This window comes from Cydia amplana, chromosome Z, assembly GCF_948474715.1.
Source record: "Cydia amplana chromosome Z, ilCydAmpl1.1, whole genome shotgun sequence".
Classification (NCBI taxonomy): Eukaryota; Metazoa; Arthropoda; class Insecta; order Lepidoptera; family Tortricidae; genus Cydia; species Cydia amplana.
Genome location: NC_086096.1, coordinates 37,390,731 through 37,408,485, shown reverse-complemented (window position 1 = coordinate 37,408,485; position 17,755 = coordinate 37,390,731). Strand labels below are relative to the sequence as shown.

Here is a 17,755-nt window from a genome sequence, read left to right as displayed (position 1 = left end):
CTGGTTATAAAAAAGCATTGTTACATACGTCAACAGTTGAATGCGACATTGACCTAGCTACGTCCCGTTCGACCCACTCACGACCTACTCGTAACGTCCCAGTGTATGTATACATACGCGCTTTAACAAAAGGGTTGGACTTTTCAAGTGCCATTCTTCCTTCGAGCAACACCGGAAAGTTAAAGTTTAACAAAACGAAGCCGGTGTTGCTCGAAGCATTCATCAATTTGGTTAAACTTATTTATTATGTACCTATATTGTATTCATATAATCGGACCAAAGTTTGTTACCCCTGAGGTGTTTTTCCAGTCGTAATTCTATCATGAGCCAAAAAATGACGTTCTCTAAGAAAAAGGGACCGTAAAGCTTTTTATTGAAGCATCGAATGGCTTAAAGTCGCTAAGCCCTTTTACTAAGGAACGACACGAGGGGTTTGTGTAAAAACTTCTTTGTGTCAATTAACGTCTGTATTAATGTTGTGATTTAATTTTATATGTATGTTTACCTATATTTAAAGTGGGTGGGACAATAAATGTTTGAACTTACCTGTGTGACTCTCATTTCTTTTCATGTACCTATTGATGTGGCTGTTTTGTCTCCCTTCTTCTCTACTACATCCATACCACATCCCGACCAAATCTGAAATTAATATTCTGAATCTATTGAGGGTATCACTGCAATGTTCTGCCGCCAGAGTGCAGCACTAGCACATATCATAAACTAAACTTCTGTGAAATAATGACGTTTAAAATAACACTACTACAATCTGTGCTATCAAAATCGCTGCCAACTTAGCTTGGTCTAACTAACTAGTTTATAAATTAGGTACATAACATACTGCCACTTCCTAGTTTAGTATGATGTAGGGTAGGTACCTACTTAGATTTTTTTTTTGGTAACGGTTGTGGTAGTAAACAAAAACATTATTAATAACTATAACGTTTATTATGGAATGTGAGATACAAAACTATATAAACTGGATACGTAACTTAAAAGTAAATTAAAACCTATCGTCAAACCGTGACGCGCTCAAATTGTTGATATTCAAAGGCCTCTCAGTTTCTTGTCGGCCTGGCGGAGGCCGGCTGCCATGTCGAGCTGCTTGGCGCGGAGCCGGCCCCACACGAGGTAGTCCTGGAGGCCGATGATCTGCGCCGCCATGAGCGCGGCGCTGTCGGGGTAGATCACCGTGGCGCACCCGAGGCCGGAGGGCACGGAGAGAGAGGACCAGATGTCCTGGAAAATAAATAAATTTAATTTTTGAGAGAATAGTCGTAAGTCACTGACTTAATATAAAAGAAATAGACACACAAAGCAGAACAAAAACGTCAACAAATGTGGATCCCAATGACGTTTCGCACCATTTGCATTGATGATAAAAACGCTTACGTAAATTTTGAGTCAAGATAAATGTTTCGTACAGAAAAGAGCTTAATGTCGTAAGCATTAAGTGTCAAATTTGCATACATAAGTACCAACACTGTTAAAAAATTTAGTCCGATGGCACTAAACGTAACGTATTTACGTCAAGCAACGTCAAACGAGAATAATGAACGAATGGAGTCACTTTGGTACACTTTAATAGGTATGTACAGAAAAACCAATTGAAGTAATAAATAAAACAAATTTAATTTAATCGGGAGTTCAAATAAAATTAATTCGTGGTTCAAATTCAAACAAATTAAATTTTTAATAAGTAAGTATACGTCTTTAAATACTAATTTCCTTGAAATAAATTCAACTTATTAAATAAAATAACTGTGTACTTTAGATCTACGGTGCACGGGGACATTTAGGTACTGATTGGATTTTTTTTATAAAGTCCATACTTTATAAAAAAACTCGGGTTATTCCCACTAGTTACCACCAAGTTGATATCAGTGGCAACTACTAGGAATTTTTTTCCCACCTTTTACCACTGGTAACTACTGGGAAAAATAATTCCCACTAGTTACCACCAAAGCGAGTTGGTGGAAATAACCCAAAAAAATCCTGTGGTTGTCACTGTGTTCAGACAGGTTTAGCATTTACAGTTAGTCGATATAAGCCCTTATTGGTTGTCAGAAACAGGGAAATGGGCCAATCACACAAGTGCCGTTTTGCTTTGTTTAAAACTGCATCACCCCTATCTCTTGCTATAATTAAATAGCAGTCCACTTTGCACGTCGCATAGGTTTTCTTGGAAATCTTGAATTTAAACATAATATTATTCCTTACGAATTCCATATAAAAATAAAAATAAATATTGACCTCACATCGACTCATTAGATTTTTGTTCCTTGACATCCCTTCTTTGGTACTAACAAATTAATTTATTCAAAACCATAAAATTACCACCAGATTACATAAATTATGTAATGCTATCCAAAGAACTAACCGAAAGAAATACATTCCATCCTTTTTCCTTGTTTTATCATTGTTATTTTTACATACTTTAACGGCACATTTCGTAATTGTTGACAACTTCACATTTGAGCGTTTCAAACAAGACTAAACGAAAAAGTAACGCGTGATCTGTTTCAACGTTACTTTTGTGGGGCCATTTTTTGCGGCTGATTGGGTATCCAGTTCTTTATTCTATATCAATGTCGTAAGTATTACAAATGGAACAAGAGCGTCTAAAACGTGTAAGTCATGGATGCAATGATAATCGAAATGAAATTCTAAAGGATCATGGACCTTGTTTTTTGGTTGGCAAGACCCCCTGTATAAAGACTATTCATGTTACGGAAAGTTTCAAAAAGTTGGAAATGTTCTCGGAAATTTCAGGAAAATCACATAGTAATTAAGGAAACGGATAATTTATTTGAAATATCTCCAAAATAATAAATTCTATGGAAGAACAAAGGCCATATTCAGTAGTACAAGTAAAATTTAACCTATGAGTGGTACTCGGTGTAAATCGGTAGTGCGGTGTATGTATATGTGAAGCATATTAGGTACTAGGAACCCACACCCGGGACCAGATTTTAGGTAAATAAACAGGTATCCTGACAATATGCCCCCCCCCGCAGTTGAGCTAGGACGCCGAGTCGGATATTGATTTATCACGTCATGCTCCGTGGAAACCCCACTGTCTGTTTTGTGATTTATTGAAACGTAATGCTGATGTACACAATATGTACTGAATTAGTACATACTTAAAAAAAATGTACCTCAATAGATCGAGAGTACAATTAACTCAACTCGGACTTGCTGTAGAGCATCTCCCCAGCAACCCCAAAATTTATTTAAAGAAAATTCACGTAAATACTTACTTTTTAGCAAATAAGACGCTGAAAAAAAATTGTACTGTGGTTTTTAACGTTGAATCAGTTAGCCATGGCTAGTTAAATTACCTAATTGTCGCCAGGACGCAAGCGCCTCCAGCCGACTTCTCAAACGTACGAAACTTTGTATTTTTATATACAATGGGATACACACGTTTTATTTATGTTATGAACTTGGTTTCTGGTGAAAGTTCCAATGTTTTCTTGTCAACCAGCAATGGCGCATTGATCATAAACGTACCTAATTATTTTTAGGGCTCCGTACCTCAAAAGGAAAAAACGGAACGGAACGGAAACTGCTGAACCAATTAAGTTGAATTTTGGTACACATATGTAAGTCTGTGACCCAAAGACGGACATGTAACGTAATTAAATGAATTTTAAACATAGGGGGCACTTTTGGGGGGTGAATGAGACAGCTAAAAAACAAAGTTTTGCAAACTTTGCTGCCCTGACTGACCCCTGAAAGTGTGCGATAATTGTTTGAAATAAAGCCTGGAAAATAACATTGGAACTTTCACCAGAAACCAAGTTCATAACATAAATAAAATGTGTGTATCCCATTGTATATAAAAATACAAAGTTTCGTACGTTTGAGAAGTCGGCTGGAGGCGCTTGCGTCCTGGCGACAATTAGGTAATTTAACTAGCCATGGCTAACTGATTCAACGTTAAAAACCACAGTACAATTTTTTTTCAGCGTCTTATTTGCTAAAAAGTAAGTATTTACGTGAATTTTCTTTAAATAAATTTTGGGGTTGCTGGGGAGATGCTCTACAGCAAGTCCGAATTGAGTTAATTGTACTCTCGATCTATTGAGGTACAATTTTTTTTAAGTATGTACTAATTCAGTACATATTGTGTACATCAGCATTACGTTTCAATAAATCACAAAACAGACAGTGGGGTTTCCACGGAGCATGACGTGATTTATCGTATATCGTATTTATATATAAGGGGTACCATAAAGGATCTTGTATTAATAGAGACTGGAATTAAATTCACGTATAACCTACATAACATCACACTTTGACATGTGTTTAGGCACGTATTAAGGATATTATATTTCTAGAATATGAAAATTATTTAAAAGCTTAGTTTAGATTACAATTACCATTGTATCAATCAAATTAGCATAAGTTTTAAATGAATAAATATTATCTTATCTTATCTTATTAATTATGCGATAATTTGTAATCAAAGAGCCGGCTGCTACAGATTTTTTGAAATTGCTGCGTTTTTCTTCTTCTTCTTCAGTCGGTCCCTCAATACTGAGGATCGTGACATCATGTCCTTCTGTTGAGGACCAGGTTCCTCCATAGGGTTCCGTTCCCCGTCAAGCGCATGGCCTCGTGCAGTTTTAATTGCATAGGTGCCGTAATTTGAGAACACCATCTAGTAGGGGGAGGGGCCTGAGGTCTCGAGCCTTCAACTTTGCCCGTCATTATTACTCTTTAAAGGCTACAGGCCAGGACAGGCCGCGTTTTTACAGGTTCGACTATCATTAGCCAGACTCTAATACTGGGTTAAACTGTCTGTTTAGATATTTAGCCGCATAAATTGCATGGTCCTAATACTGAATTAACTTGTATGTTTTTAATTTTTAAATTACGATTTATTTATTTTCCCAAGGTTACCTACAAAATATCCGCTCAAAGTCCGCTCTTTTAATTTGATAAGTAAAAAAATCTTAATCGTTTAATTTTTATCATTTAGCGGTTGTATTATGCGAAACCTATTGGTGTGTTACCTGTGGTAGCCGCTCGGCGGGCGGCGGGCAGTTGATGACGGGGTAGGACGTGTTGCCGGACAGCACGGGCCCGAGCCCGTTGGAGCGGCCGGCCACGGCGATGAACACCAGGGCTCCGTGCGTGTCCTCGTACTGCTGCATGATGCGCAGGGTCTCCTCGGTGGCCTTGTGGGCGGAGGTCACGCGGAGGTCCACGTCGAGCCCGAGCTCGCGCGCCGCTGGAAATGGTACACTTGTTTTATACGTGGTTTATTATTATCTAGTCTACATTTTATTTTTAGAACGTTTCAAGTCGATGATTATATTACTAAGCGCCAATTGCACCATCCCACTAACCCTGGGTTAAGCGGTTAAACCGTTAACCCAGTGTCAAATTGTACTGGTAAGTTGGTAATCATGGTAACTCCAGGGTTAACCGGCTAACCGGCGGTTAATGAGATGGTGCAAGTGGGCGTTAAGCATTTATCACATTCATTGTGGCAGATAAAAATCCTATATCTGGAAATCTTCTAAAAATGGTCCAACAGATCATTTATCCATATGAAGTTATCACCAGTCTTCAAGACCCCCGTCTTCTATACTAACACAGCTCTAGCTTACCTTTGGCGATCTTCAAGCAATGCTCCTGGTCGGCGGGCGAGCCCATGAACACCACCACCTTGTGGTGGATGGTAGGCCTCAAGTGGTCTAACTGATCATTTATCCATAATGAAGTTATCACCAGTCATCAAGACCCCTCCCTTCTACAGAAATGTTCGCTAACACAGCTCTAGCTTACCTTTGGCGATCTTCAAGCAATGCTCCTGGTCGGCGGGTGAGCCCATGAACACCACCACCTTGTGGTGGATGGTCGGCCTCAAGTGGTCTAACTGATCATTTATCCATAATGAAGTTATCACCAGTCATCAAGACCCCTCCCTTCTACAGAAATGTTCGCTAACACAGCTCTAGCTTACCTTTGGCGATCTTCAAGCAATGCTCCAGCCCTAGTAGCACGGTCGCATTTTTATCATTTATCACCATGCCTGTAACGTTCTAACAAGTATGTAAGTGCGAAAGTGACGGGCTTAGTGATAGTCGATAAAAATGGAACCGTGCTGAGCCCGCTGGTCGGCGGGCGAGCCCATGAACACCACCACCTTGTGGTGGATGGTCGGCCTCAAGTGGTCTAACTGATCATTTATCCATAATGAAGTTATCACCAGTCATCAAGACCCCTCCCTTCTACAGAAATGTTCGCTAACACAGCTCTAGCTTACCTTTGGCGATCTTCAAGCAATGCTCCTGGTCGGCGGGCGAGCCCATGAACACCACCACCTTGTGGTGGATGGTCGGCCTCAAGTGGTCTAACTGATCATTTATCCATAATGAAGTTATCACCAGTCATCAAGACCCCTCCCTTCTACAGAAATGTTCGCTAACACAGCTCTAGCTTACCTTTGGCGATCTTCAAGCAATGCTCCTGGTCGGCGGGTGAGCCCATGAACACCACCACCTTGTGGTGGATGGTCGGCCTCAAGTGGTCTAACTGATCATTTATCCATAATGAAGTTATCACCAGTCATCAAGACCCCTCCCTTCTACAGAAATGTTCGCTAACACAGCTCTAGCTTACCTTTGGCGATCTTCAAGCAATGCTCCTGGTCGGCGGGTGAGCCCATGAACACCACCACCTTGTGGTGGATGGTCGGCCTCAAGTGGTCTAACTGATCATTTATCCATAATGAAGTTATCACCAGTCATCAAGACCCCTCCCTTCTACAGAAATGTTCGCTAACACAGCTCTAGCTTACCTTTGGCGATCTTCAAGCAATGCTCCTGGTCGGCGGGTGAGCCCATGAACACCACCACCTTGTGGTGGATGGTCGGCCTCAAGTGGTCCAACTGGTCCTTGATCCAGGTGAAGTTACGCTTGACTGTGTCGAGGTCGGCCGCGGTGACGTTGGTCAGATTTCTGTATACCTGTAGATATACAACATTCCTAGATTGGTAGGCTTATCCGTTTATCGTCATTCATTTCTGTTTGTTATGCCGGGGCCACACTAACGGGCAAATAAATAATTTATGATTTCTCGGCGTTTCCAGTTAGTGTGGCCCTGGCATTAGAAAAAAAACAAATTTTACCGAGGTTTGTAAGAGCTTGCTAAGTCTTATGTATGAATAAGGGGGTTTATGTCTGAGCGTAAGGATCATATTGTATCTAATTGTCAAATTTCTATATGAAAATATAACGTTGCCAAACTTAGACTGACTCTAAAAGGCAAGGGCGTCGCAGCTATCGCGAAAGGCCAAGCGGAGAGGGCCCGGTGGGATGGGCTTATATTGTTGTACCTAGGTGTGTAGGTACCTAGAGTCTGTGCGGAAAGAGAAGACTCGTGAAATGTATGGGATCCAATACATTCTATGACTCTTCTCTTTCCGCACAGACTCTATAATGTAATATTTGGTTCCTCCTGGCGACGGATTTGCTAAAAGGTGAAAACGTACCTGTTTGTCAACCATGAGCCTCTTGTCGCCTGAGGGCCAGAGCCTCCACGAGTCAGAATCGATCACGTCAGCCAAGAGGATGTTGCCTGGCAAACAGAAAAACAGATTAACACCTAATACGTTTAAGCTTTCGTAGGTCAAAAATCACGGTGAAACCTCGGTTGAGTCGTGTTCAGCAAAAAAATCTTGATAATAATTTGGTCAGCATCTTTATTCAGTGCCGAGAGGTTAAAAACGCACCATTTAGATAGTAAAATACGTATCTCACTGACGTAACTCATACGAAAATTACAAAGTTGGTACTTTACCCGTGTTGGGCGTAGCTTCGATAAGATTATAGTACGCACGCTGGGAGCAACCCACATTATTTTAAAATATTACATACTGTACGATCAATTCTATAAAAATTTGAGCTAGGAGCTGAAATTTCACAAATAGCAACAATGCTGCAGTGTAGTTATTTACAGGAACTTCTTTACAAGAATAACCGAGAAAAGGAAGCCTTGTGGCCTAAACCGGAAACTTAAACTTATAATATTTATATTAGTACCCATACCTAGACATAGACATAGAAAAACTTTATTTAACATCACATTAATGGTACATTTGAACATACTTAGATCTAATAAAATAATGTGTATTTAGTCTAAATTGTAAACAAAAGTTACTAGTAAATTGACATTCAGTGTCAATTTTAGTATGGCGGTTTGTTTACATCACAAGCGCGGCACGCTCTTTCTTTCTTCCGTGGTTTACATATAGTTAGCAAGTTCTATTGAATGACACTTTAGGCATGACATTAACACTTCACATGAAACCGGGGGCTTCTGTGTGTGGATAGTTATAATGTTTATTTTTGTGGGCGCTCTCTAAGTTACTTTCAGCACTTTATAAACAACTCACCTTCACTGTCTACTCCGAACTCGATCTTCATATCGATGAGAGCGCAGTCGCGGAGCGCCCACGCCTTCTCCAGGATCTCGAACACCAGGATGGTGCACTTCCTCATGTAATCCACCTCATCCTGACCTGATATGTGGAATAAAATGAACTTTAGTAAGTTTTTGGACCTGAATAGGGTATAGGTGTTAGATTTACACTATAACCACTCGCTTCGATTCGAATGATGGTTTCTATAGAAAATTTTGAAAATATATAAGAATGTTAATAATTAGTAAGAAGTAATAATAAGCAAACTGTGATATTGTGAACTACCTAATTTTTGCTACACCCTTTCCAGGGTCCATGTATGTAACATCTATACAATGGTATGCAAATAAAGATCTCTATCTCTCTATCTCTATCTCTATCTATAGCTGTCACGTAAAATGTTTGTACACATTTTGTGGAAGTTCAGCACATTGATTTATTTAGAAATGCGATATTAAGTAACTAGTTAAGCAATAATAAACAAACTTCCCTCACTTATTTTGTAAATTAAGCCCAAGCAAAAGATACTTCAAGGGACTGTCAGAGGGACCGTCATTTGACGCGAGAGGTTTAATTTAGAAAAACCGGACAAGTGCGAGTCAGCCTCGCCCACCGAAGATTCCGTACTTTTTAACATTTGTTGTTATAGCGGCCACAGAAATACAATTATTAGTATTATTACGGTTCATGGGATACAGCCTGAAGACAGACAGACAGACGGGCGGACAGTGGAGTCAGTAGTCACATGTAGGTATGTATCTGAATTCCCCGTAAAAAAAAAAAAAACTCTCACCAATAGTAAGCCCGTTGATCTTAAAGTTCGCGCACACAATTTGCTCCTCAGACCACTGCGGGTCGTGGTTGGCGTCGTCCTTGAAGAAGGTCTCCTGCTTCGGCGGCGTGAACCTGAAGCCCTCGGGAACACCCTCGTTCCTCTTGAGGAAGGAGCCGGTTGCTAGGCGACGGGTCACCCACTCGATGGGGACCATCTCGCACTTCTTGGAGAGGAAAGTTGTAGGGGAGACTAGCTTGACGAAGGACGTCTTTATACCTGAAAAAACGGTAGTTGTTTAACAAGACAATTTTGCGTTTCTCTGTAGCGGCGGTATCATGGTCGCATTTTTATCACCTGTCATTCGTCACTTTCGCACTTACATACCTACTTGTTAAAGTGACAGGCATGATGACAGATGATAAAAAACCGGCCATCTTAGCCCTGCAGGTCAAAAGGTCTTCTTGAATATGACGATTTTGCATGTTAAGTCGTTATAGAAAATAGCGCACTATTTGGAGTTTTCGGAATTCTAATTCAGCAGTCATTCGGCGGAACGAGATAACAATATCATTTTGGAAATGAAATAACTACATTCCCCAAGTGAGATCTGTCCAAAGTTTTAATTTTTAACTAGCAGAAACGTCTGCGAACGATGCTATTAAGCTTAGAATAATTCAAGTCTCACCCAAGCCCATTTTCCACTTTTAAATTTATTCTGTCCAAAGTTTATCATCTTGGAATTTTCGATGACATCTTTCCGCCGGCACATCAATACTGCCGCGACCATTAATAACTTATGTCTTATCCCCGCTATAAACGGAACATTCCACAAACATTACACTCCATCAATATCATTACATTGACAAGCGACGAAAGCGTCATTATACAACAAACATCGTTACGATAAGTTGCAAGCTTATGCAACCAACCTTGGTAGCTTATCGGTCAGGTCGGAGGTCGGGTTGCCAATAACAACGATAATATTAATACAATAGATGTAATCAAAATAAATTATTTCACGTTGAGCGGTGCACAACATGCGGAAATAAATATGTACAGAGAGTATAATACTTAATGTAATGTGTAAACATATTGCAAAGACAAATTAAAAGGTCTACAGTTGTAGTGCATAATAATTAATTCCATCTTATTTTCACGGAAACGTACGAACGTGTCTTACTATTTCAGTCTGGACTGGATTATGTGATCGATAACACAAACGCAATTCTTTCTATTCGTGATGATTCCCATACAATATGGATTCCACACAACTGCAGTTTACTACATTCGTTATTCCACACATTTGTTTTTTTTTTACGCAATCGAGATTCTTCCTATTCGTGATTCTACACAATATTTTTTCGACGCAACCGCAGTTTACTACATCCGTGATTCCATACAGCCTATTTTAACGCAATCGGGATTCTTCCTATTCATGATTCTAGCCTGCACTTTACTACATTCGTAATTGCACTCAGTTGTTATTTTTACACAATAATAATAGCATTTCATCTTAATCAATAAATTCATATTTATAACTCGGCCGCAATCAAAAGGCTCTGGTAGGTGGGTAGTCTGGCGGTGGAAGCGGGCGACTTTCAACAAAAAGTACTGATCACGTGTGATCTGCCACATGAACTTAGATAACAACGGCTGTTAGCTAATATTTTTTCCTAATTAACGACTCTTCGGGACCACCCTAGTTGACCAAGGGCTATGCTGCTTATTCAAGCGATCACATAAGTTTCATACCAAAATCACAGCACAGAGTAAAATCAGAGTACAGAGAAGATGGACGAGTGATCTATGACATTGTAGTAGGGTTTTAAAGCTACGTTTCACTTACAAACAGCCTTAAGAATCTCGAACACAGCATTACTCTGGTTGGAGATAGCCGCCTTACCCTCGAGTGTGCGCCTTGACTCCATCATGCGGTCCTCGTTCAACAGGCAATGCCCTAGGCCTCTCGAGATAGACGAGTGAACTGTGACATTATGGGCCACCCCACACCAGCGTCTCCCGAGCGGCGGCGTCTAGTCAACTCTATGGCTGATTTTCCATAGCGCTGACTAAACGCCGACGCTCAAATAGTGTTTTTCTTAATCCACGTTTCTTACCAGCAGCCTTAAGAATCTCGAAGACCTTAGCATTGGTCTGATTGGAGATGGCTGCCTTGCCCTCGAGATCGTGGGCCTTGACTCCATCGCCGGCTGTGATGCGGTCTTTGTTGATCAACAGGCAGTGTCCAGGGTCCTCTGGGAGGTCGAACACCCGCTTCGTCTTGCCCTCGATGATCAGCTTTCCGAGCTTGTAGCCGGCGACTGGAAAAAAACAATTATTTTGATTGGAGGCTCGATTTTTCTTAAAAACTTAACTACTTACCGCGCCATATATCGCTTAAGGGTCCCCGGCGGCAAGCTGGGTTCTCCATGCAAACGTAGAAGTTATACGCTCTCATTTTAAAAGGAGTAGCTAGTTTGCTCTGAAACTTTGTACTTACAATAGGATAAGGTAAATCTATGTCTGTAACTAGTTTATGTATTTAGCTTCAGATACCATAGTTAAAAAAATACAGCGATTAATTTAGGTTTTTCATACACAACTTGTTTTAGCTCGATTTCGTTTGTTTTATAAACTGGAGCTGTATAAACTGATTACGGACCGGGATTATTACATAAGTGCGACCCCAAGTGTGCGATGCACGATTATGCGACATATTTTTTTTTAACGACACTGCAATTCTGTGCGAAGTGATATTGTGCGACATATCACTATTCCACCAAACTATAGTCCAGCAGTATTTTTGATCGAAGTTAAATTGTGTGACATATTACGGCTCGACAATACTTCTAGTGCACGACAGTATTTGTGGGTCTACAGGTAATTTATTTTTAACATGGTCTCAGCACTTACACTATTTCTTCTCAAAAAACATTTCCTTTACAACTGAACTAGACGGAGCTATTTCTGGGCGCTTTGCCCTTCGGGCATCTGAAGCTATCTTAACGAACCTAACCTACCTATTGATTTATATTTCGCGATGATTCGCTCAAACGGCACATCGTATAGTCGTGCATCGCCTAATAATGTTTCGCACGAACAATAGTTCCCACAAATGACATGTCGTACAATCGCCTAATCATACGTCGCACTAACAATAATTCGCACAAGCGTGTGTCACACTCCCGTAGTAAAGCCTTACAGACCTACCTCATGTCATTGTATGTGCAATGTTTCATTACAATCATTACAATCCAACACGTAGTTTTAAAATGAGAACGAAACTCCGTTTGTATGGAAAAGAATGATTACTTTATTTTAATGTTTATAATTTTAAAATAGCCCAAGGAATGTTTTTACCACACTCGCTCGAAAAGGCTTTTTTATAGATGCCTATATTTTGAATGATAAATATTTAATAGAATAGCATTAATTTGTAATAGATTTGAAATGTTTTACACCCAGTATTAAGCTTGCGACGCTGATATGAAAATATTTGTGTTTCCACTCCTAGGTAACTTAAAACCTCGCAACGCTTAGGATTCCACTCTCGTTTGATCGAGTCTCAATCGATAGCCGTAGTGGTACTAGTGGTAAATAACTTTGCGCCCTTGGTAATCCTATTTTGGAAATACATTACATACATTGACGTGAAATATCATAGTTATTTTATATCCAACCAATAAGATTTGAATTTTTACTGACTTACGTAAAAATACACAAAAATGGCGGGTAATCAAATTTAAGGTCGTATAGTATAGGTCCGAATTATGCGTAAGTAAATACCAATGGCACTATTAAATGATATCAATGAAAAAACTCCATGTAGGTACTTACTAATTTAAAACAAGGCCATACAATACATCGCACATGGTAACCCGGCAAAATCAAGTACAACGTGCCACGAAAGTCGCGATTTCCAGTTCAAACCGGCGCATCAAAATTGGTCGCATAATAGAAAACAAAAGTATATTTTTTAAACTTACCTTCTTTAGGTTGCGCCATTTTTTTGTTTCGAAGCGTGGAGTGTATGGCAGCACGATGGGAGCAGGCCGGAGTGGGAACCTTTTATAAAGTTCTGGTCAGCATAAACACCACGTGCTCTCGCGCAGCTCAAGCCGGTCTGATAAGGAAGCGTTGCGACTAACAGTACTTGATACTTGAGCTGGTGACATATCGTACAGTAAGTACTTTAATTTAGACTTTTTTTTACGCGTGTCCTTGTTATTTAATATAAAAAAGTATTATAAAATTAATTATAATTAAGTATTATAAAATGATTACCGAGTGGGACCCACGGAACACCGTCGATGGCGCAGGCCGGGGTTCAGGCAGACCAAAGAAGAGATGGGGGGACGACTTGGACGCATTTTATCCGGATTGGCGGGAAAATACAAACGACAGGGTTGATTGGAGGAAAGGAGGGGAGGCCTTTGCCAAGCAGTGGGACACTAAACCAGGCTAACAAAAAAAAAATTAAGTACATATTAACAAAAAATATATATTGATTTTTTAATAAAAAAAAAACAGGTACACTATTGGATCTACTTTTTATACCAAGTAGTTCTTAGAGTTTTATTTAATAATTTATATTATATGATGAAATACATTTAGTTTTTAGTGAATAGTAATTAAGTACATATTATAAAATGTATACCTAATGTAAAATATGTGTCCATCCATCCATGTGTTACACGAAATAAAAATATTCATTCATTCATTCATTATGTATATTTATAAATTGTATGAGTAATTTATATTCATACATTCAAAAGGGTTAATAAAATTCATAGTTAGAGTTTGACCAAGATAACTCTGCAACGATTTTTACAGCACAGACTGTGCAAATATTATTCATACGTCATAATTTCACAAAAGTTTGACGTTTAAACTTATTTTGGTCGAACTCTAATGTTTTACCTAGGTATGTAGTTATGTACTAGTTGTACTACGATATAAGATATAAGTTCTTCTGCGTGAACTTATATCTTATGGGTACTTACCTACTAACTGAGGGCCTGCCTACCAAGAACAAATTGCGGGTATCTTTCTCTGTCACTCTAATTACGCCTTTATTGGAGTTAACGGGAAAGATGCCCGCAATTTGCGAACTTCGGTTTCCGCGGTAATAGCCCTAGTTACGTATAATAATTTTGTTTCCCGCCACGCAACGAACGCACTCACTACGTGATCATAACTTCAAAGATTTTTTATACTAATAGACATTACACTAAGATTCTAGACAGAGGTACCTATTTAACTGCTTGCTAACAACAACAAAAGTGCTAAAGTATCAAGATATATTACTCGGCGTAATATATTGCTGTTTCGCTCTCTTAAGATGATTATCTCCGTCGCACGTTAACTTCAAATACAACTACTATTCAATCAATTAATTTCTTGATACACTTACGCAGAAGTCGCTTCGCTACGCAACGAATCGAAGTTACTTACAACTAGTTAAAAGTCCCACAGTTTGCTTCAGAAAAAAGGTAAATACATTTATTCATTATTTGACACTGTTTGCTACTTTAAAATCCTTGGATCAGCTGAGAACAAGTTTGTCGAAATTTATTTTATACACTCGGCGTCACGGAAATCGCACACCCACGGATTTTTGTTTCAAGCCGTTATAAACCTTATGTTGTTGAAGGTAAAGTATGAGCGTGTGGGTTCATTTTAAAGAGAATTTAATCCTTCATTTAAAAACAATGCAAAAGTTCGTAAAAAGTAAAAAAAAGGCATTATTTTTAATAAGAAATAAAAATGGTATATTCATGCAAAAAAATCAACAAATTAAAACACAATAAAATCAACAAATATTGCAATATAAATGCTTAAAACTAAACTTAAAACCTAGTGTTGCCCCTTGTGGCCTTAATTACTGCCTCCATGTGAGCCTTCATGGACCTCACGAGAGTCACGATGTGCTCTTGAGGAATAGCATCCCACTCCTCAATGACGGCATCTCGAAGGTGTTCCAGGGGTCGCAGGTGCAGGATCACGTGACCGCGCCTTCCGTTTTAGCTGATCCCAAAGGTGTTTTATGGGATCCAGGTCCAGACTCCTTGCTGGCCACTGCATAACGGTGATCCCAACCTGATCAAGGTGGTCCCGAACAATCAACGCTGTGTGGGAGCGGGCGTTATCCTGCATGAATGTGAACCCAGGACCGACAAATTCGGCGTATGGAACCACATGATCCTCCAGGATCTCTGTGATGTACCGATGAGCAGTCATGGATTTCTGGCCTCGACCACCACCGGTGCCGGAAACACAAACGAGCTCGGTTTTGCCGGCGAGGGAAATGCCACCCCAAAACATACAGGATCCTCCTCCGTATCCGACGGTTTCTTCAAGACAGGTCTGTGAATAACATTTCCCTTGCCTCCTGTACCCTCTTCTGCGCCTATCGTTGCAGAAAAGACACACCCTGGTCTCACCGGAGAAGAGGATATCCTTTCATTGGTCGACCGTCCAATCCTTGTGTTCGCGAGCAAATTAACGTCTGATTCGCCGAAGCTCTGCCGTCAATTTGGGACCCGTAGCCGCTCTATGGGGCATGATCTTCTTCTCCCGCAACCTTCTCCTTACTGTAGAGACGCTCACCACCGTTCTCCGAACTGCTGGTCGCTCCTGCTGCAGCTGGACAGCGTCGGAGAAACAGTCCCGCAAACACGTCGACACAATAAAGCGGTCGTATCTCTCGGAAGTGCAGATTTGTCCTCGGGGTCCAGGCTTCCTGGTGAAGTTTCTAGTCCTCTGGAATCGCTGAACTGCTCGTAGAACTCGGAAACGGCTTATGTTGAGCTGCCGAGCAACCGCAGACTGCGTCATTCCTAAATCCACCAGGGCTACTGCTTGAGCTGCTACTGCTTCCGTGGTATCCATTTTCTTGGAGTGTCTTCTTTCTCCAGCTGTTCCGGGATGACCCCTGTGAACTCTGGATGCCGAATGACCCATATCACACTTTTACCCCCCCTTTTAAACCTATCCAAGGTAACGCAACTAGCGACCCTTACAACGCGTATTCTAGGTGTTCTTTCAGAACGGCATAATTTCGTGATTATTATTATTTTTTCCGAAAATGCTTTATTCATGTTTTAAAGCTTATTAATTGTGCTTTTAAATGATATTAATATTGATAGGGTATAATACATATGATAAGAGCTATATTCGTTTGAAACAAAAATCAGTGGGTGTGCGATTTCCGTGACGCCGAGTGTATTATACGACCAAGTTATATTGCCCTTCAAACGACCAAAAGTGAATGCCCTTCCACGCCTTCTAATTTTAATGTTGTAATGTCAAAATGACAGAAGACAAGCAATGCTACATAACTTTAGCCATGTGGTTTCAACTTTCTAAGTTTCATAACAAAATGGTTAGTGTTTTGTTTATTTAAATAATTATTTTAACACAAATTAGTGTGCATATCATGAAGTTTACATAATCTAATGCGTTAATTAATGTAACATTGAGTAAAACTGGATCATTTGTGGTTAAAATCAACAAACATCGGAAGAGTACTGGGTATATTTTTATTTTTATTATTTTTGGTTAAATATGAGAGTGCCATATGTTGCATACACAATCAGCCACTACTTTAATGTATAAATATTTATTATAAAGTACGTTTTAACTGGACCATATTTATTTCACTTATCTAAAGTTAATAAAATTAATAACACTACGATCTTTATAAATTGTACTTCGTTTGTCCTACTTACGAACATTTAAAGTTTAGTGTCCAATTATCAAATTTGATTTCAGTATTCTGTTTTTAGTATGTAACTCTAAATGTTTAGATCTGATTTGACTCTTCTGTTATTTATTCTGCCTTTCTGCCAGCCATGCGACAGTTGATATAATAATAGCATTAAGCATTTTCGAAAAGGCTCCAGTCAAAGAGGGAAAGGGTCAGTCTAGGGTTTATAGAAAGGAGAGGCAGGTTGCCTAGAAACATTGAATGAAAGGGGATGCCACAGATGGCGCCAGCTTCATGCCTTTTGTAACAAGCAGTTATTGTGTTGAAAATTTAATAAACTGCTATTTTATATAGAATACTTTAGCCAACTGAGATAGACTCTGTTCGGAAAGGGAAGAGTCATGGAATTTATTGGGCCCCATACATACACTTTCCGCACAGACTGTAGAAGCAAGGATTCTTCATATTTATGCATGTTTGTAATTTGTATCCATGTTTTCTTTGGAATTTGTCCTGTAAACTGTAGCCCAAACTGCTTAAGATATTTGATTAAGTGGTAATGGAGTCTATAAGCAATGGGAGTAACAGAAAATACTTTTTAAGCTTTATGTTAAAAAAAAAATTGTGGTGGTTAACTTTAAAAACAAGTGCTATACTTACCTCTAATTTAAACTGTTGTGAGACATACTAAACTTAAAACAAGTGAGTCTAAACTGTAAAATTATTCAAAGTGATACCTATGCAATTTACTTCGAGTAAATAATTATTCTGTAAAATGTACACTATTACAAATAATGTCAACCGGGGTGAATAGGGGCAAAACTCAAAATGTGATTT

At 39.5% G+C, this 17,755-nt stretch overlaps 2 protein-coding genes across 2 annotated transcripts in view; one reads left to right on the top strand and one right to left on the bottom strand.

Annotated features, from left to right (window-relative positions):
• Positions 1-1,041: 1,041 nt before the first annotated feature.
• On the bottom strand, positions 1,042-13,230 carry LOC134661697 (bifunctional phosphoribosylaminoimidazole carboxylase/phosphoribosylaminoimidazole succinocarboxamide synthetase). The gene is made up of 8 exons (XM_063517863.1): positions 13,197-13,230; positions 11,328-11,531; positions 9,229-9,486; positions 8,409-8,534; positions 7,506-7,591; positions 6,812-6,980; positions 5,019-5,236; positions 1,042-1,236 (listed from the first exon to the last, which is right to left on the bottom strand). The coding sequence occupies exons 1-8, from the start codon at positions 13,213-13,215 to the stop codon at positions 1,045-1,047; spliced, it is 1,272 nt and encodes a 423-aa protein (XP_063373933.1). The 5' UTR covers positions 13,216-13,230; the 3' UTR covers positions 1,042-1,044.
• A 1,318-nt stretch (positions 13,231-14,548) lies between these two features.
• LOC134661545 (amidophosphoribosyltransferase-like) overlaps positions 14,549-17,755 on the top strand; it is a 30,489-nt gene continuing 27,282 nt past the window's right edge. Inside the window, exon 1 of the mRNA XM_063517676.1 lies at positions 14,549-14,702. The gene's annotated coding sequence lies outside the window, so the exon portion shown is untranslated. The remainder of the gene's footprint in view (positions 14,703-17,755) is intronic.